Source organism: Globicephala melas, chromosome X (genome assembly GCF_963455315.2).
Source record: "Globicephala melas chromosome X, mGloMel1.2, whole genome shotgun sequence".
In the NCBI taxonomy this organism is placed as follows: domain Eukaryota; kingdom Metazoa; phylum Chordata; class Mammalia; order Artiodactyla; family Delphinidae; genus Globicephala; species Globicephala melas.
The window spans coordinates 63,377,530-63,398,919 of record NC_083335.1 but is presented as its reverse complement, the minus strand read 5'-3'; the positions used below and the strand labels follow the sequence as shown (position 1 = coordinate 63,398,919).

The 21,390-nt window shown below is 38.6% G+C and overlaps 1 protein-coding gene across 1 annotated transcript; it reads left to right on the top strand.

The window, feature by feature from the left end:
- The first annotated feature begins 6,397 nt into the window (after positions 1 to 6,397).
- On the top strand, positions 6,398 to 15,303 carry LOC115848256 (putative P2Y purinoceptor 10). Its single transcript, XM_030848856.2, has 2 exons — positions 6,398 to 6,534; positions 14,268 to 15,303. The coding sequence occupies exon 2, from the start codon at positions 14,317 to 14,319 to the stop codon at positions 15,301 to 15,303; it is 987 nt and encodes a 328-aa protein (XP_030704716.1). The 5' UTR covers positions 6,398 to 6,534; positions 14,268 to 14,316.
- Positions 15,304 to 21,390: the final 6,087 nt, after the last annotated feature.

The window sequence follows — 21,390 nt, the reverse complement described above, 5'->3', positions numbered from 1 at the left end:
CATTTAATTGTCACCAGACATATTTGGGGAAAAACCCTTCCTACCTCCCCTTCAGTCTGGATAAGAAAAAAGATTTTGGAAAGCAGGTCATGTAAGTCTCTAAACTTGAAATAAACTGAATTGCAGAAGCATAAGAAACCACAGAAACAAAATAAATTGTGAACATAATGCTGTTCTGGCCTAATAGGACTCTTTTATTTAGCACAGAGGTATGAAAACAACCTGTCCCATTAGTAAGTGAAATTTTCTGTACCAGTGAAGCAGAAACAAATATCCATGTTTGTAAAGTGCAGAAGTGGAAGTGTGAATTTGGTGGGTGTGAGTTGTTTTTAGTTCTTAGAACTGTAATGCACTTGATATAGCCTCCCTTGTTCTCTCACAAGCTTATGCATAGGTAATAGATAATAGTAGAAACAGGATCAATACTGAAGTAATATGGAAATAATCACTGGGCTGCTATGAGGATTAATGAGATAATATGTGCAATAAAATGTGAGATAATATGTGAGATAAAAGTGGGTGGTAAGGAGGGGTGGGTGACATGTGTGGGGACAGATGTTTAGTTATATCCTGATGGCATAGCTAGAGTAATTCTAATGTTACAAGATCATAAGGTCCTACTATGGGGTTAGAAAGGTTCTGCCATAATGTGCCCTCCAGATATCACAATGATCCTCATTCTATTAAAAAGTCCCTCCTGAGCAGGGAGAGGCAAGTGGTATAATGGAAATAGCACAGACTTTGGAGCAAGTCAGGCATGGTAGTAAATCCCATTTTTACCATTTTTTAACTTTGTTACCTAAGACAATTTACTGAATCTCTCTGAACCTCAGTTTCTCATCTGCACTATAAGAGTAATAATAGTAACTTACGATGGTTGTGAGAATTGAATTATGTAATGCATGTGAAAAATTCCATTGCAGATTCTGGGGTACATCATTGATAGACCATTATAATTATTTCCTTTCTTTCACCTGTGAGTACCCCTCTACCTTTGTTCTAAGTCATACATACACAAGCAAGATGACTGCATGACTCTTTAGGATATATCACAGATAGGTCAAATAGGGAGTATAAGAGGAGGGAAAATGAAAGTACTCTTTAGAGTAATGGTAGCTTATAAAGTTGACTCTCTTTTATCTGTGAATTAATCCTTTGTGGTTCTGTTCTTTTATCACATTTCTATTCCCTGGAGTAGACTTAGAATGATATAGGAAGTCACTCTGCTACTTATGAAGAGAATCTAAAAGAGGCCACTCCTTTGTTTTTGTAAACATACTTAAAACAAAACAATACCAACAACAAAACTCCACCTGAGAAAACCTCAGTACTTTTTTTTCCAATTCTAGCTCTAAAGGCAAAAAACATTCCTGCAGTATGGACAGAAGCTATGTTTGTAAAATTTGTCTTTGAGAGGAAAACAAATGATGGACAGAAGGGTGTGTGTAAAGATTAACCACCTTTTTCCTCCTTTTTGAAGTCCCAGATCTTTCATTTAGTGTATGTGTGGCCTTAATAAATCCCTCTCTGGGCCTTGCTTCTTCTACCTGTATCATATGGTGGCTGAATTAAATGTTTTTTAAAGGTCCTCTTCAGTCCAAATTTCTACAAATAAAATAACAAGGTTGTTGCTGTCCTGCCATTCTTATTTGCAAATAGCCTGCATAAATCCATGGCCAGAACTTGAGAAGCCCTAAAAATTATTGTATATTCCCCATGTCTTACATATAATACACAATAAAAACTATACTAAAACATAAAATAAATTAAGGAAGTCCAAAAGACTTTCTCATTATGATGAATAATGAAAAAAATATTAAATCTTAAATTGTTTCAGAAAAATGATTTTGGTGGCCTATTTTGCTGGTACCTTAATCAATGTTCACTGTGGCTGTTGGATAATCTGCCAAGACATGATGTCACACCAGTACAGAATTCCCCTTAGACAGAGAATAGGTCTCTTCCCTTCCCAATTACATAAGGGAAAATATCCTGGTTCAGCTTCTAAATCCATATATTACTGAAAATTTTCACGTAAATTTGGAATGAAACCTAAGCTAAGAGAAAGAGAGAAAATGCATGAAAACCACCAGCTATTGTGATAGAATAATAAGGAGGTAATATTCCCAAGCCCTGAAAATCAACCAGGATACTGGTAATGCAGGCTAAAGGAGGCAGATCTGTTTTCCAGGTGCTGTGATGCCAAGTTAGGAAGTCAGGACCCAGTGAGCAAGGTGGCAGACAGAAGAGAGGCAAGAAGACCTGAACAACAAGACTGGATTTCTACCATTGCAATTGGGAAGTAGTGAACAGTGGTCATCCCAACCAGAGCTCGAGGCAAGAGAAGTCTTGATACAAAAGAAACAAACTCAAATATCACATTCTTTTTCTGTGGTTAGAAAAACAGATGGAATATTTCAAGACTTCCTTACCTGCAAGACACATCTTTGACAATCTGGTAGGGCAAGGCAGTTGGATGACAATTCCATGGTTCTCTAACTGATTCACTGGGTGACCTTGGATCAATAGTATATCTTCCTTGAGCATCTTCTTCTTCATCTGTAAACAAATCCCTTCTAATTTTAATATCCTATGACTCTGTAGGTATAAAAACATATCTGGTGACACCTCATCATAGTTTTGATTTGCTTTTCTCTAATAATTAATGATGTTGAGCATCTTTTCATATGCTTGTTGGCCATCTGTATGTCTTCTTGGAGAAATGTCTGTTTAGATATTCTGCCCATTTCTTGATTGGTTTTTTTTTTTAATTAAGCTGTACAAGCTGTTTGTGTATTTTGGAAATTAAGCCCTTGTCAATTGCATTGTTTGCAAATAATTTCTCTCATTCAATAGGTTGTCTTTGTGTCTTGTTGATGGTTTCCTTTGCTGTGCAAAAGCTTTTAAATCTAATAAGGTCCACCTTGTTTGCTTCTGTTTCCATTACTCTAGTAGATGGATTTTTAAAAAAAAACTATTGTGTGATTTATGTCAAAGAGTGTTCTGCCTATGTTTTCCTCTAGGAGTTTTATAGTATCTGCTCTTACATTTATATCTTTAATCAATTTTGAGTTTATTTTTGTGTATAGTGTTAGAGAATGTTCTAATTTCATTCTTTTACCTGTAGCTGTCCAGTTTTCCCAGCACCACTTATTAAAGGGATTGTCTTTCCTCCATTGTATATTCTTGTCTCCTTCATCATCAGATTAATTGACCATAAGTGCGTGGGTTCATTTCTGGGCTTTCTAAAATATTCCATTGATCTATATGTTTTTTTCGTGCCAGTATCATACTGTTTGATTACTGTAACTTTGCAGCATAGTCTAAAATCAATGAGTATGATTCCTCCAGCACCTTACATTTTCTATTTTTTTAAACATCTTTACTGGCGTATAATAGCTTTACAAATGTGTGTTAGTTTCTGCTTTATAACAGTGAATCAGTTATACATATCCATATGTTCCCATATCTCTTGCATCTCCCTCCCTCCCACCCTCCCTATCCCACCCATCTAGGTGGTCACAGAGCACCGAGATGATCTCCCTGTGTTATGCAGCTGCTTCCCACTAGCTATCTATTTTACGCTTGGTAGTATATATATGTCCATGCCACTCTCTCACTTTGTCACAGCTTACCCTTCCCCATCCCCATATCCTCAAGTCCATTCTCTAGTAGGTCTCACTCTTTACTCCCATCTTGCCCCTAGGTTCTTCATGAAATTTTTTTTCTTAGATTCCATATATAAGTGTCAGCATATGGTATTTGTTTTTCTCTTTCGGACTTACTTCACTCTGTATGACAGACTCTAGGTCCATCCACCTCACTACAAATAACTCAACTTCATTTCTTTTTATGGCTAATATTCCATTGTATACATGTGCCACATCTTCTTTATCCATTCATCTGTTGATGGACACTTAGGTTGCTTCCATGTCCTGGCTATTGTAAATAGAGCTCCAAAGAACATTCTGGTACATGAGTCTTTTTTTTTGCGGTACGCGGGCCTCTCACTGCTGTGGCCTCTCCCATTGTGGAGCACAGGCTCTGGATGTGCAGGTGCAGCGGGCACGGCTCACGGGCCCAGCCACTCCATGGCATGTGGGATCCTCCTGGACCAGGGCACGAACCAGTGTCACCTGAATTGGCACGCAGACTGCCAACCACTGCGCCACCAGGGAAGCACAGTATATGACTCTTTTTCAGTTATGGTTTTCTCAGTGTACATGCCCAGTAGTGGGATTGCTGGGTTGTATGGTAGTTCTATTGTTAGCTTTTAAGGAGCCTCCATTCTGTTCTCCATAGTGGCTGTATCAATTTACATTCCCACCAACAGTGCAAGACGGTTCCCTTTTCTCCACACCCTCTCCAGCATTTATTGTTTCTAGATTTTTTGATGATGGCTATTCTGACCAGTGTGAGATGATATCTCATTGTAGTTTTGATTTGCATTTCTCTAATGATTAATGTTGTTGAGCATTCTTTCATGTGTTTGTTGGCAATCTGTATATTTTCTTTAGAGAAATGTCTATTTAGGTCTTCTGCCCATTTTTGGATTGGGTTGTTTGTTTTTTTGATATTGAGCTACATGAGCTGCTTGTAAATTTTGGAGATTAATCCATTGTCAGTTGCTCCATTTGCAAATATTTTCTCCCATTCTGAGGGTTGTCTTTTCATCTTGTCTATGGTTTCCTTTGCTGTGCAAAAGCTTTTAAGTTTCATTAGGTTCAATTTGTTTATTTTTGTTTTTATTTCCACTTCTCTAGGAGGTGGGTCAAAAAGGATCTTGCTGTGACTTATGTCATAGAGTGTTCTGCCTATGTTTTCCTCTAAGAGTTTGATAGTGTCTGGCCTTACATTTGGGTCTTTAATCCATTTTGAGTTTACTTTTGTGTATGGTGTTAGAGAGTGTTCTAATTTCATACTTTTACATGTACCTGTCCAGTTTTCCCAGCAACACTTATTGAAGAGGCTGTCTTTTCTACACTGTATATTCTTGCCTCCTTTATCAAAGATAAGGTGACCATATGTGCATGGGTTTATCTCTGAGCTTTCTATCCTGTTCCATTGATATGTGTTTCTGTTTCATAGATAATGAGTCTCATAGATAATGAGTAGGTCTTTATGAAATCCAGCACCTAACCATGGTAGTGCCCCCAAGATCAAGCCCATATCTATTCCCCTACCTCATCTCTTAACTACTCTCTCCTTCATACCTGAACTCCAGATACATTGGTCTTCTTTCCATTATTTAATATGTTAAGCTCATTCTTGTCTTAGGGCCTTTGCCTTTGTTGTTCTCTCTGCTTAGAATGCTTCTCCACTAGGTCTTCACGTGGCTAGCTCCTTCTCATCATTCAGGTTCAAATGTCACCTCCTCAGAGAAGCCTTCCCTGATCATACAATCTACAGTAGATATGCAGTTACTCTTATCAACTTATCATATTATTATTTTCTTCATAGAATTCTCTGATTTTTTCTTTTTCATTGATTTATTCAGTGTCTGTCTATATCACTGTCCAAAAAATATAGGTTCCATGAGGGCAGCAATCATATTGCTCTGTTTCAGTACAATAACTAGTACATAGTAGACACTCAAGTAATATTTTTTGAATGAATCAAAGTGGGAGAACCGGGATGGCAAACCAGGTCTGTATGACTTTAAGGCTCTTGCTCCATACTGCCCCTTTTATTTATTTATTTTTTTACACCTTTATTGGAGTATAATTGCTTTACAATGATGTGTTAGTTTCTGCTTTATAACAAAGTGAATCAGTTATACATATCCATATGTTCCCATAAGTCTTCCCTCTTGCATCTCCCTCCCTCCCACCCTCCTTATCCCACACATTTAGTTGGTCACAGAGCACCGAGCTGATCTCCCTGTGCTATGCAGCTGCTTCCCACTAGCTATTTTACGTTTGGTAGTATATATATATGTCCATGCCACTCTCTCACTTTGTCACAGCTTACCCTTCCCTCTCCCCATATCCTCAAGTCCATTGTCTAGTAATCTCACTCTTTATTCCCATCTTGCCCCTAGGTTCTTCATGAAATTTTTTTTCTTAGATTCCATATATAAGTGTCAGCATATGGTATTTGTTTTTCTCTTTCGGACTTACTTCACTCTGTATGACAGACTCTAGGTCCATCCACCTCACTACAAATAACTCAACTTCGTTTCTTTCTATGGCTGAGTAATATTCCATTGTATATATGTGCCACATCTTCTTTATCCATTCATCTGTTGATGGACACTTAGGTTGCTTCCATGTCCTGGCTATTGTAAATAGAGCTCCAAAGAACATTTTGGTACATGACTCTTTTTTTTTTTTTTTTTTTTTGTGGTACGCGGGCCTCTCACTGCTGTGGCCTCTCCCATTGTGGAGCACAGGCTCTGGATGTGCAGGCGCAGCGGGCACAGCTCATGGGACAGGCCACTCTGCGGCATGTGGGATTCTCCTGGACTGAGGCATGAACCAGTGTCACCTGCATCGGCACGCAGACTGCCAACCACTGCACCACCAGGGAAGCCCGGTACATGACTCTTTTTGAAGTATGGGTTTCTCAGGCTACATGCCCAGTAGTGGGATTGCTGGGTTGTATGGTAGTTCTATTGTTAGCTCTTAAGGAACCTCCATGCTGTTCTCCACAGTGGCTGTATCAATTTACATTCCCACCAACAGTGCAAGACGGTTCCCTTTTCTCCACACCCTCTCCAGCATTTATTGTTTCTAGATTTTTTGATGATGGCCATTCTGACTGGTGTGAGATGATATCTCATTGTAGTTTTGATTTGCATTGCTCTAATGATTAATGTTGTTGAGCATTCTTTCATGTGTTTGTTGGCAATCTGTATATCTTCTTTGGAGAAATGTCTATTTAGGTCTTCTGCCCATTTTTGCATCGGGTTGTTTGTTTTTTTGATATTGAGCTTCATGAGCTGCTTGTAAAGTTTGGAGATTAATCCTTTGTCAGTTGATACATTTGCAAATACTTTCTCCCACTCTGAGGGTTGTCTTTTGGTCTTGTTTATGGTTTCCTTTGCTGTGCAAAAGCTTTGAAGTTTCATTAGGTCCCATTTGTTTATTTTTGTCTTTATTTCCATTTCTCTAGGAGGTGGGTCAAAAAGGATCTTGCTGTGATTTATTTCATAGAGTGTTCTGCCTATGTTTTCCTCTAAGAGTTTGATAGTTTCTGGCCTTACATTTGGGTCTTTAATCCATTTTGAGTTTACTTTTGTGTATGGTGTTAGAGAGTGTTCTAATTTCATACTTTTACATATACCTGTCCAGTTTTCCCAGCAACACTTATTGAAGAGGCTGTCTTTTCTACACTGTATATTCTTGCCTCCTTTATCAAAGATAAGATGACCATATGTGCGTGGGTTTATCTCTGAGCTTTCTATCCTGTTCCATTGATCTGTGTTTCTGTTTTTGTTCCAGTACCATACTGTCTTGATTACTATGGCTTTGTAGTATAGTCTGAAGTCAGGGAGCCTGATTCCTCCAGCTCCATTTTTCTTTATCAAGATTGCTTTGGCTATTTGCGGTTTTTTGTGTTTCCGTACAAATTGTGAAATTTTTTGTTCTAGGTCTGTGAAAAGTGCCAGTGGAATTTTGTTAGGGATTGCATTGAATCTGTATATTGCTTTGGACATTCGAGTCATTTTCACAATGTTGATTCTTCCAATCCAAGAACATGGTTTATCTCTCCATCTATTTGTATCATCTTTAATTTCTTTCATCAGTGTCTTATAATTTTCTGCACACAGGTCTTTTGTCTCCTTAGGTAGGTGTATTCCTAGATATTTTATTCTATTTGTTGCAATGGTAAATGGGAGTGTTTCCTTAACTTCACCTTCAGATTTTTCATCACTCGTGTATAGGAATGCAAGAGATATCTGTGAATAAATATTGTATCCTGCTACTTTATCAAATTCTTGATTAGCTGTAGCAGTTTTCTGGTAGCATCTTTTGGAATCTGTATGTATAGTATCATGTCATTCGCAAACACTGCCAGTTTACCTCTTCTTTTCTGATTTGGATTCCTTTTATTTCTTTTTCTTCTCTTATTGCTCTGGCTAAACCCTCCAAAACTATGTTGAATAAGAGTGGTGAGAGTGGCCAACCTTGTCTTATTCCTGATCTTAGTGGAAAAGTTTTCGGTTTTTCACCATTGAGGACAATGTTGGCTGTGGGATTGTCATATATGGCCTTTATTATGTTGAGGAAAGTTCCCTCTATGCCTACTTCCTGGAGGGTATTTATCATAAATGGTGTTGAATTTTTTCTAAAGCTTTTTCTGTATCTATTAATATGATCATATGGTTTTTCTCCCTCAATTTTTTTTTTTTTTTTTTTTTTTTTGCGGTACACAGGCCTCTCACTGTTGTGGCGTCTCCCGTTGCGGAGCACAGGCTCCGGACGCGCAGGCTCAGCGGCCATGGCTCACGATTGCAGCTGCTCCGCGGCATGTGGGATCCTACCAGACCGGGGCACGAACCAGCGTCCCCTGCATTGGCAGGCGGACTCTCAACCACTGCACCACCAGGGAAGCCCCTCCCTCAATTTTTTAATATGGTGTATCACATTGATTGATTCACGTATATTGAAGAATCCTTCTATTCCTGCAATAAACCCCACTAAATCATGGTGTATGATCCTTTTAATGTGCTGTTGGATTCTGTTTGCTAGCATTTTGTGGAGGATTTTTGCATCTAGGTTCATCAGTGATATTGGCCTGTAGTTTTCTTTCTTTGTGACTTCTTTGTTTTGTTTTGGTATCAGGGTGATGGTGGCCTCTTAGAATGAGTTTGGGAGTGTTCCTCCCTCTGCTATATTTTGGAACATTTGGGAAGGATAGGTGTTAGCTCTTCTCTAAATGTTTGTTAGAATTCGCCTGTGAATCCATCTGGTTCTGGGCTTCTGTTTGTTGGAAGATTTTTAATCACAGTTTTAATTTCACTGTTTGTGATGGAACTCTTCATATTTTCTATTTCTTCTTGATTCAGTCTCGGAACATTGGGCATTTCTAAGAATTTGTCCATTTCTTCCACAGTGTCCATTTTATTGGCATAGAGTTGCTTGTAGTAATCTCTCATGATCCTTTGTACCTCTGTAGTGTAAGTTGTCACTTCTCCTTGTTCATTTCTAATTCTATTGATTTGATTCTTCTCCCTTTTTTCTTTGATGAGTCTGGCTAATGGCTTATCAATTTTGTTTATCTTCTCAGAGAACCAGCTTTTAGTTTTATTGATCTTTGCTATCATTTCCTTCATTTCTTTTTCATTTATTTTTGATCTGATCTTTATGATTTGTTTCCTTCTGCTAACATTGGGGCTTCTTTTTCTTTTTTCTCTAGTTGCTTTCGGTGTAAGGTTAGGTTGTTTATTTGAGATGTTTCTTGTTTCTTAAGGTAGGACTGTATTGCTATAAACTTCCCTCTTAGAATTGCCTTTGTAGCATCCCAAAGGTTTTGGGTCCTCGTGTTTTCATTCTAATTTGTTTCTAGGCATTTTTTGATTTTCTGTTTTATTTCTTTAATGATCTGTTGGTTATTAAGTAGTGTATTGTTTAGCCTCCATGTGTTTGTATTTTTTACAGATCTTTTCCTGTAATTGATATCTAGTCTCATAGCACTGTGGTCGGAAAAGATACTTGATTTGATTTCAATTTCTTAAATTTACCAAGGCTTGGCTTGTGACCCAAGATATGATCTATCCTGGAGAATGTTCAATGAGCACTTGAGAAGAATGTGTATTTTGTTGTGTTTGGATGGAATGTCCTATAAATATCAATCGAGTCCATCTTGTTTAATGTGTCATTTAACGCTTGTGTTTCCTTACTTATTTTCATTTTGAATGATCTGTCCATTGGTGAAAGTGGGGTGTTGAAATCCCCTACTATGAATGTGTTACTGTCGATTTCCCCTTTTATGGCTGTTAGTATTTGCCTTATGTGTTGAGGTGCTCCTATGTTGGGTGCATAAATATTATAATTGTTATATCTTCTTCCTGGGTCAATCCCTTGATCATTATGTAGTGTGCTTCATTGTCTGTTGTGATAGTCTTTATTTTAAAGTCTATTTTGTCTGATATGAGAACTGCTGCTCCAGCTTTCTTTTGATTTCCATTTGCATGGAATAACATTTTCCATCCCCTCAATTTCAGTCTGTATGTTTTCTTAGGTGTGAAGTGGGTCTCTTGTAGACAGCATATATATGGGTCTTGTTTTTGTATCCATTCAGCCAATCTGTGTCTTTTCCTGGGAGCATTTAGTCCATTTACATTTAAGGTAATTATCAATATGTATGTTCTTAATCCCATTTTCTAAATTGTTTTGGGTTCATTATTGTAGGTTTTTTCCTCCTCTTCTGTTTCCTGCCTAGAGAAGTTCCTTTAGCATTTGTTGTAAAGCTAGTTTGGAGGTGCTGAAATCTCTTCCTTTTTGCTTGTCTGTAAAGTTTTTAATTTCTCCATCAAATCTGAATGAGATCCTTGCTGGGTAGAGTAACCTTGGTTGTAGGTTTTTCTCCTTCATCACTTTAAATATGTCCTGCCACTCCCTTCTGGCTTGCAGAGTTCCTGCTGAAAGATCAGCTGTTAACCTTATGGGATTCCTTTGTGTGTTATTTGTTGTTTTTCCCTTGCTGCTTTTAATATGTTTTCTTTGTATTTAATATTTGATTATTTGATTAACGTATGTCTTGGCCTGTTTCCCCTTGTATTTATCCTGTTGGGACTCTCTGTGCTTCCTGGACTTGATTTACTATTTCCTTTCCCATATTAGGGAAATTTTCAATGATAATCTCTTCAAATATTTTCTCAGTCCCTTTCTTTTTCTCTTCTTCTTCTGGAACCCCTATTATTCTAATGTTGGTGCTTTTAATGTTGTCCCAGAGGTCTCTGAGACTGTCCTCAATTCTTTTCATTATTTTTTCTTTTTTCTGCTCTTCAGTAGTTATTTCCACTATTTTATCTTCCAGATCACTTATCCGTTCTTCTGCCTCAGTTATTCTGCAATTGATCCTTTCTAGAGAATTTTTAATTTCATTTATATTGTTATTCATCACTGTTTTTTTGCTCTTTACTTCTTCTAGGTCCTTGTTAAATGTTTCTTGTATTTTCTCTATTCTATTTTCAAGATTATGGATCATCTTTATTAACATTATATTGAATGCTTTTTCAGGTAGACTGTCTATTTCCTTTTCATTTTTTAGATCTGGTGGGTTTTTACCTTGCTCCTTCATTTGCTGTGTGTTTTTCTGTCTTCTCATTTTGCTTAACTTACTGTGTTTGGGGTCTCCTTTTCTCAGCCTGCAGGCTCGTAGTTCCCGTTGTTTTTGGTGTCTGTCCCCAGTGGCTAAGGTTTGTTCAGTGGGTTGTTTAGGCTTCCTGGTGGAGGGGACTTGTGCCTGTGTTCTGGTGAATGGGGCTGGATCTTGTCTTTCTGGTGGGCAGGTCCACGTCTGGTGGTGTGTTTTGGGGTGTCGGTGGCATTATTATGATTTTACGCAGCCTCTCCGCTAATGGATGTGGTTGTGTTCTTGTCTTCCTAGTTGTTTGGTATAGGGTGTCCAGCACTGTAGTTTTCTGGTTGTTGAGTGAAGCTGGGTCTTTGTGTTTAGATAAAAGTCTCTGGGAGATTTTATTGTTTAATATTACGTGGAACTGGGAGGTCCCTTGTGGACCAGTGTCCTGATCTTGTCTCTCCCTCCTCAGAGGCACAGCCCTCATGCATGTCTGGAACACCGAGAGCCTTTCATCCACATGGCTTTGAATAAAAGGGATAAAATTTAGAGAGAAAGACAGAAACAAGATAAAATAAAATAAAATAATGTAAAATACAATAAAATAAAGTTATTAAAATAAAAAATTAAGAAAAAAATTTTTTAAAGTAATAATAATAAAAAACCATAACGGACAGACAGGACCCTAGGAAAAATGGTAAAAGTAAATCTATAGAGACAATATCACACACAGAAGCATACACATACACATCTACATAAAGAGAAGAAAAAAATTATATATATCTTTGCTCACAAAGTCCACTTCCTCAATTTGGGATCATTCGTTGTCTATTCAGGTATTCTACAGATGCAGGGTACATCAAGTTTATTGTGGAGGTTTAATCCTCTGCTCCTGAGGCTGCTGGGGGAACTTTCTCTTCTTTGTTCACATAACTCCCGGGGTTCATCTTTGGATTTGGCCCCGCCTCTGTGTGTAGGTCACCTGAGGGCGTCTGTTCTTCACTGAGAAAGGACAGGGTTAAAGGAGTAGCTGATTCGGGGGCTCTGGCTCACTCAGGCCGGGGCTAGAGAAGGGTATGGATGCATGGAGGGCCTACAGTGGCAGAGGCCAGCGTGACATTGCACCAGCCTGAGGCACACCGTGTGTTCTCCCGGGGAAGTTGTCCCTGGATCACGGGACCCTGGCAGTGGCAGGCTGCACAGGGTCCCATGAGGGGAGGTGTGGATAGTGACCTGTGTTTGCACACAGTCTTCTTGGTGGCTGCAGCAGCAGCCTTAGCATCCATGCCCGTCTCTGGGATCCGCGCTGATAGCCGCGGCTCATGCCTGTCTCTGGAGCTCTTTTAAGCAGCACTCTTAATCCCCTCTCCTCGCGCACCAGGAAACAAATAGGCAAGAAGAAGTCTCTTGTCTCTTCGGCAGTCCAGACTTTTTCCCAGACTCCCTCCCGGCTAGTCGTGGTGCACTAACCCCTTCAGGCTGTGTTCACGCCACCAACCCCAGTCCTCTCCTGGGATCTGACTGAAGCCCGAGCCTCAGCTCCCAGCCCTCGCCCGCTCCGGCGGGTGAGCAGACAAGCCTCTCGGGCTGGTGAGTGCTGGTCGGCACCTATCCTCCGTGCGGGAATCTGTCTGCTTTGCCCTTCTGACCCCTGTTGCTGCGTGTCCTCCGTGGCTCCAAAGCTCCCCCCCACTGTCACCCACAGTCTCCTCCTGTGAAGGGGCCTCCTAGTGTGTGGAAACCTTTCCTCCTGCACAGCTCCCTCCCACTGATGCAGGTCCCGTCCCTATTCTTTTGTCTCTGTTTTTATCTTTTGTGCTACCCAGGTACGTGGGTGAGTTTCTTGCCTTTTGGGAGGTCTGAGGTCTTCTGCCAGTGTTCAGTAGGTGTTCTGTAGGAGCTGTTCCACATGTAGATGTATTTCTGATGTATTTGTGGAGAGGAAGGTGATCTCCGCGTCTTACTCTTCCGCCATCTTGAAGCTCCTCCTCCAGCACATTTCTTTCTCAAGATTGTTTGTCTATTCTGAGTCTTTTGTGTTTCCTTGAGGTCTCACCTCACACTGGTCACAATGGTTATCATCAAAAAGTCTACAAATAATAAATATTGGAGAGGGCATAGAGAAAAGGGAACCCTTCTACACTGTAGGTGGGCATGTAAATTGGTACACCCACTATGGAGAACAGTATGGAGGCTCCTTAAGAAAACCAAAAATGGTTATCATATGATCCAGCAATCCCACTTCTGTGCATATATCCAGAAAAGCCAAAAACTCTAATTCAAAAAGGTACATGCATCCCAATGTTCATAGCAGCACTATTTACAAAAGACAAGACATGGGAGCAACCTAAGTGTCTATTTACAGATGAATGGGTGAAGATGTGGTTGTATATATATATATATATATATATATATTATATATATATATATAATATATATATATATATAATATATATATAGTTGTGTGTGTGTGTGTGTGTATATATATATATATATATATATATATATATATAAATCTTACTCAGCCATAAAAAGAATGAAATAATGCCATTTGTAGCAACATACATGGACCTAGAGATTACCATACTGAGTGACGTAAGTCAGACAGAGAAAACCAAATATGATATGATATCACTTCCATGTAGAATCTAAAACAATGGTACAAATGAACGTATTTACAAAACAGAAATAAACTCACAGACATAGAAAACAAACTTACAGTTACAAGAGGGGAAAGGGAGAGAGGGATAAATTAGGAATTTGAGATTAAGGGGTACACACTACTGTATATAAAATAGATTAAAAAAAGGACCTACTGTGTAGCACAGGGAACTATATTCAATATCTTGTAATACCCTGTAATGGAAAAGAATCTGATATAACTTAATCACTTTGCTGTACACCTGAAACTTTGTAAATCAACTATATTTCAATTTAAAAAAATTCTGGGTGTCAGCTATAGTACTGGTTAACCATTATACCCTTTTTCTTTCTTTTTTTTTTTGTTTTGTTTTGGGCAGGGATCATAACTTCACGGCTTACCTTGATGAATATACTGAAATATTCAAGATGGGCAGCAACAGTACCAGCAATGCTGAGAATCACTGCAATGTCACTAATTTGACATTTCAATACTCCCTCTATGCCACCACCTACATCCTCATATTCATCCCTGGTCTACTGGCCAACAGTGCAGCCTTGTGGGTTCTGTGCCGCTTCATCAGCAAGAAAAATAAAGCCATCATTTTCATGATCAACCTCTCTGTGGCTGACCTTGCTCATGTGCTGTCCTTACCCCTCCGGATTTACTATTACATCAGCCACCACTGGCCTTTCCAGAGGGCCCTTTGCCTGCTGTGCTTCTACCTAAAGTATCTCAACATGTATGCCAGCATTTGTTTCCTGACATGCATCAGCCTTCAGAGGTGCTTCTTTCTCCTCAAGCCTTTCAGGGCCAGAGACTGGAAGCGTAGGTATGATGTGGGCATCAGTGCTGCCGTCTGGGTCATCGTGGGGACTGCCTGTTTGCCATTTCCCATCATGAGAAGCACAGACTTAGCCAACAACACTGAGTCCTGCTTTGCTGATCTTGGTTACAGGAAAATGAATGCAATGGCTTTGGTTGGGATGATTACAGCTGCTGAGCTGGCAGGATTTGTGATCCCAGTAGTCATCATTGCATGGTGTACCTGGAAAACCACTATATCCTTGCGACAACCACCAGTGGCTTTCCAGGGAATCAGTGAGAGGCAGAAAGCACTGCGGATGGTTTACATGTGTGCTGCAGTCTTCTTCATCTGTTTCACTCCCTATCATATTAACTTTATTTTTTACACCATGGTAAAGGAAACCATCATTAGCAGTTGTCCCATTGTCCAAAGCTCACTGTATTTCCACCCTTTTTGTCTATGCCTTGCAAGTCTTTGCTGCCTTTTGGATCCAATTCTCTACTACTTCATGGCCTCAGAGTTTCGTGACCAACTATCCCGCCATGGCAGCTCCGTGACTCGTTCCCACCTAATGAGCAGGGAGAGTGGTTCATCAATGATTGGTTAAAAATAAAATAGCTCTTTGATTATGGCTTTGTTTAACTATGTTTCCTGGCTTTTTCCAAAGGTGGAAATGACCAGCCAGACAATTTTGTTAATTGAACTTTGGGAACAACAGAAATAGTTGTGCTCACAGGGTTGTGATGGTGCAGGGAGAGTGTGAAAAATGTGGGAGAGGAAGGGAAGATGGGAGTTGTATGTTTCCTCTTTGAAATTCAAGGCACTTTCTTACTTAAGAGATCTAGATCAAGGCTTTACAGATGTTTTAAACAAATGGAAATTGGATATTTTATCTTAAACCTTTCTTTATTAAATGTGATGTTGTTAATGATACAATAAATGCATGAATCTTTTCCAGAATGTAAAAACAAATCTCTTTCATACGAAGACCATTATTTGTGAATGAGAGCAAAAAAATCTCCAGTCTTTCTAAGGTATAAATGCACAGGCAAGGGGGTGTGAATGTTGAAGCAACATGTGCATCAATTTTAGGGCACAGACCTCTTATTGAATAAAGGGCATGGGAATTTGTTCATTCATTGAAAATATGTTGGATGTCTATTGTATTCTGGGTTACCACTTTCCTGGGTACTTTCACATATAGCATCTCATCTAGCTCTTCTAATAAGTTGTGGAAGGTTATACAAATGAATAAATGGAACCTCAGACAGATGAAACAACTTCCCTGGAGATAATCAGTGGTGAGCAAAATTTGTCCTGAATACACGACATATGCTTAAATTATTACCTCTATTTGTGTTATTATTCACTAGGTTAATGCTAAACTTGGTTTGAATGGTGAAAACACAGACTAAATTTAAGCCATCCAAGACCAAGATCATTTCTATACAATTTTTTGAAGATTATTTGAAAAGCCTGTGGCTTGTGGGGATGGTGTGTCAGGCTTCAGGTTGCAAGGTATCAAATAATAAATAGGTTTTTCTAATACTGTCCCAAACTACAGAGTCCTGATGATCAGGGGTATAGGACACACAAGTAGTTCATTATTAACACAAAATATACTTAAGTCTTAATGTTGGTAATATAAACCCATAAATGGAAGAAAGAAAAAAAATCTATAAGGCTGGAAAATAAGCATTCTGTAAAATTTAGATTTTTTTGAGTTCACCCAACCTTTCTTCTTAAACATTACTATGCATCGCTCTGAACAGATTTGTGTTTATTAAGAAACTTCTCTATGAGCAGAGCTTACAGAATTGTATTGGAAGCATAATATTATCACATCATAAATGAATGACAGAAAAGTTTATGTCCTCTTTCTGGAAATCTCATCTTCATTTTTTTTTAAAGGTTATGGCTACTGTTTCAGAATTACTATGGAGGTTTTAAATGCAAGCAATCCTCAGATTCTTGGGTTGGCATTTATGAAGCTCAATCCATCACTCTCATTTTTTATTTATTATTATTATTATTATTTTTTTTTGTGGTACATGGGCCTCTCACTGTTGTGGCCTCTCCCGTTGTGGAGCACAGGCTCCGGACACGCAGGCTCAGCGGCCATGGCTCACGGGCCTAGTCGCTCTGCGGCATGTGGGATCTTCCCGGACTGGGGCATGAACCCATGTCCCCTGCATCGGCAGGCGGACTCTCAACCACTGCACCACCAGGGAAGCCCATCATCACTCTCAGTTTTTTTATTCCTGCAGTTTAAGTAGCATAGACATTTGGTGTGCAGGGAGGAGAAGGGAAGTGGTAGTCCTCAGATATCCATTTGAATACAATGTCTATGGAAGAGGAAGTAGGGACAACTGAAAAAGGAGAAATTAAAAGAAAAAAAAAACAAAAGTTTTCTAGGGAAGAAGAGAGTTCTGTAATTATAAAGTAATGAAACTTTTTTTGTGTGTGCTTTATTAACCAAAATCTAAAGGCATAGCCTAAAGAGGGTTTCCAGATATTCATAGGCAATCCTACTCTAAGGAGATTATTGTGAAAGAAATCCACTTGGAACTATACATCCTGTTATCTTTGTGAACAAAAGGAACCTCAGTTCCAAATAGTCACACTTCATATTCCCTCCTTTCACGTTGTTGACAAGAGGCTGTGCTTCAAGCACCAGATGTGTGGGTTTGCGAACAAATTAAATTTCATCTGTCCACCATTAAAGAGGAATCTTTGGGCCTTTTCTGACATGTGAATCTCTATTGTAATGAGAGAGAAAAAGATAACTTCAAAACAAGCAATGATTCATTCTTGAACTTTAAAGGCTGGATTGTCTTATATAATGTTAGGGGGAAAGGTAACAGTGCTTGATCTAATGAAATAACAGTTCAAGAAATAGGTGAGGCTACTTTAAGGTATTACAATGACCAATTTGAGCAAGGACATTCTGTGTGACAAAGAGGATAGCAGACATATATCCTTGAATCAGCTTTTCAAGAAGTCAACTAAAAAAGCTGTACATTTCCCCAAAATCTCTGTAAGACGTGTGTCACAATCCAATTATTAACCATTCAGAATCTCATAACCTTAATGAAATACTCTTTAGTTTTGTGATAGTTTTGGTTTAAAAAAAGAAAGGGATTTTGAGGAATATAGTAAAGTTGTACAATAATCTATATGATCTTAAATACAGTTTATGCATGATTGGTTATGCTGTTTACTTTTAGAAAACTTTAATTACTAGTACAGACTATAGATATAACATTTATCATAGATTAAATTGATAGATAATCTTTATGGAACATGAGGTCATTTTTATAAAAAAATATTAAGCACCATTCTCTTATTTGAAAATTGAACTCACTTATTATAAAATTGCTTCTATAAGAAAATCAGTTTCTCCTCACATGCTTTTGTGTATTTTCCAGGAATGTAACGCACCATAAAAGTAAGGTACTGCTTAAATAGAAATTTTAAACCACATTCCTCTTTTAACTAGTAAGTAGTTTGGGTGTCATATTAACTCTTTAGACGTAATACTGTGCCTTTAAGTACATTAGGAACACAATATGTAATTACAAGTAAAAGTATGCTACTATTCTCTAAGGCTTTGAAAGAGTTAATTAATCTCACAAAGTTCCAAATTTACCACCAATGAATAATTAAGTTATTTTCAATTCCTGACATTTCAATAATTAACCACAATTTTGTTTTTGGAACAGGAAATAGGTTTCCTTATTTCTTTCTTTTTTTTTTTTTTTTGCGGTACCCGTGCCTCTCGTTGTTGTGGCCTCTCCCGTTGCGGAGCACAGGCTCCGGACGTACAGGCTCAGCGGCCATGGCTCACGGGCCCAGCCGCTCTGTGGCATGTGGGATCCTCCTGGACCGGGGCACAAACCTGTGTCCCCTGCATCGGCAGGCGGACTGTCAACCACTGCACCATCAGGGAAGCCCAAGTTTCCTTTTTTAATATAGATATTACTTTGTCCAAGTAAACTGTGCAGAATTTGTAAAGTAGGGAGGGAAAAATTTGTTTACAGAAGCTGAATTTCAAACTGGTTACTAAGGAGAAAAATGGAGAGTAGCAAACTTTCAGGAGCTGTTATCATAGACTAGCAGATTTCCTGATCTTCTGGAGTTGAGGGGGGGGCAGATTTCCTTGACCTGAGAAATTGCATTTGAACTTGGTCTTACATGATAGAAAAGTTTGAAAATTGTTTTTAAATACCAAAGAAGAGTAAGCATTCTTATTGGAAATCCTCCTGAGCCAAGGAAGGAAAGAGAAAAAAACTGGAAGGTGACTAATACTGAATACTATAGTTTGGCTAGAACTATATGAGGGAGCAATAAGTAATGAGGCTGTAATGAGGCTGTGTAGAGGCCTAGTTCTGGTTCAAGTCCCTGAACTCACCTCATCCTAGAGACACACCAAATCTATGCTGAAGAGTTTCCTTTGAAAAAAGCCAAAAAACCCAGTGGAGGAACCACTTCACATTGAAAAGTGAGACAAAAACCACATTGAAGAAGGTAGGAAAGGCTAAGACACAACCTCCTCATAAACCCCACCCCAACTATGGTGACTCACAATCAGGAGGGAATTCAAAACACAAATATTCATCTTGAGGAGCAAAGGGTCTGTATCTGACTTTGGGCACCCCAACGTTTAATACTCACATCTGAGAGATGAGCCCCTGCCAAACATCAGGCTTTCAAGACCAACAGCACTCAAGCCCACAACATCAGTGGGAATATAGTGAACTTAAAAATGACTCTTAAAGGCCTCACATATATCTCACCTGCTCCAGGGCCCAGCACAGAAACAGCCCTTTGAAAAGTGCTTAGACTTTCTGTGAAAGGAACCCAGTTGCAGATTTTAAAGCATCAGTCTGAGGGTCCTGCTGGGATATTCTCTGGAGATGGAGACTGGTAGATATCATCTTCCATGCTCTTCCTCTGCCTTGCTAAAGCAGGAGCCATGTGATTTTTTCTTTTTCTTCTTCCTTTAAAAAAAAAATCTTTTTCTTTCACTTTGCTTTTCTTTATATATTTTTTCTTTTTGGCTTTCATTTTTTCTTCTATTTTCTTTTCTTCTCTTTTTTTCTTTTCTTTATCTTTTTTGGCAGATGGCATCTTTTCATTTTTTAACATATATTTTTATTTTTTAACGTTTTTATTGGAGTATAATTGCTTTACAGTGGTGTGTTAGTTTCTGCTTTATAATGAAGTGAATCAGTTATACATATACATATATCCCCATATCTCTTCCCTCTTGCATCTCTCTCCCTGCCACCCTCCTTATCCCACCCTTCTAGCTGGTCACAAAGCACCAAGCTGATCTCCCTGTGCTATGTGGCTGCTTCCCACTAGCTATCTATTTTACATTTGGTAGGGTATATATATCCATGCCACTCTCTCACTTTGTCCCAACTTACCCTTCCCCCTTCACGTATCCTCAAGTCCATTCTCCAGTAGGTCTGTGTCTATATTCCTGTCTTGCCCCTAGGTTCTTCATGACCTTTATTTTTTCTTTTTGTTTAGATTCCATATATGTGTGTTAGCATACGGTATTTGTTTTTCTCTTTCTGACTTACTTCACTCTGTACGACAGACTCTAGGTCCATCCACCTCATTACAAATAACTCAATTTCTTTTCTTTTTATGGCTGAGTAATATTCCACTATATATGTGTCACACCTTCTACATTCCACCCATGTGCCACATGGGTACATTCATCTGTTGATGGACACTTAGCTTACTTCCATGTCCTGGCTTTTGTAAATAGAGCTGCAATGAACATTTTGATACATGACTCGTTTTGAATTATGGTTTTCTCAGGGTATAACACCCATTTATGATAAAATCCCTCCAGAACATAGGCATAGAGAGAACTTACCTCAACATAACAAAGGACATATATGACAAACTCACAGCCAACATCGTCCTCAATGGTGAAAAATTGAAATCATTTCCACTAAGATCAGGAATAAGACTAGGTTGCCCACTCTCACCACTATTATTCAACATACTTTTGGAAGTTTTAGACACAGCAATAAGAGAAGAAAAAGAAATGAAAGGAATCCAAATTGGAAAAGAAGAAGTAAGGTTGTCACTGTTTGCAGATGACATGACACTATACATAGAGAATCCTAAAGATGCTACCAAAAAACTGCTAGAGCTAATCAATTAATTTGGTAAAGTAGCAGGATACAAAATTAAGGCACAGAAATCTCTTGCATTACTATACACTAATGATGAAAAATCTGAAAGATAAATTACAAAAACGCTCTCATTTACCACTGCAACAAAAAGAATAAAATACCTAGGAATAAACCTACCTAAGGAGACAGAAGAAAATTATAAGACACTGATAAAAAAATTAAAAATGATACAAATAGATAGAGAGATATACCATGTTCTTGGATTGGAAGCATCAACATTGTGAAAATGATTATATTACCCGAAGAAATCTACAGATTCAATGCAATCCAATGGCATTTTTCACAGAACTAGAACAAAAAATTCCACAATTCATATGGAAACACAAAAGATCCCAAAGAGCCAAAGCAATCTTGAGAAAGAAAAATGGAGATGGAGGAATCAGGCTCCCTGACTTCAGACTATACTACAAAGCTACAGTAATCAAGACAGTATGGTACTGGCACTATAACAGAAATATAGATCAATGGAACAGGAT

Coding starts and splice junctions, on each gene's coding strand:
- LOC115848256 (XM_030848856.2), top strand. CDS start 14,317: ATGGGCAGCAACAGTACCAGCAATGCTGAGAATCACTGCAATGTCACT.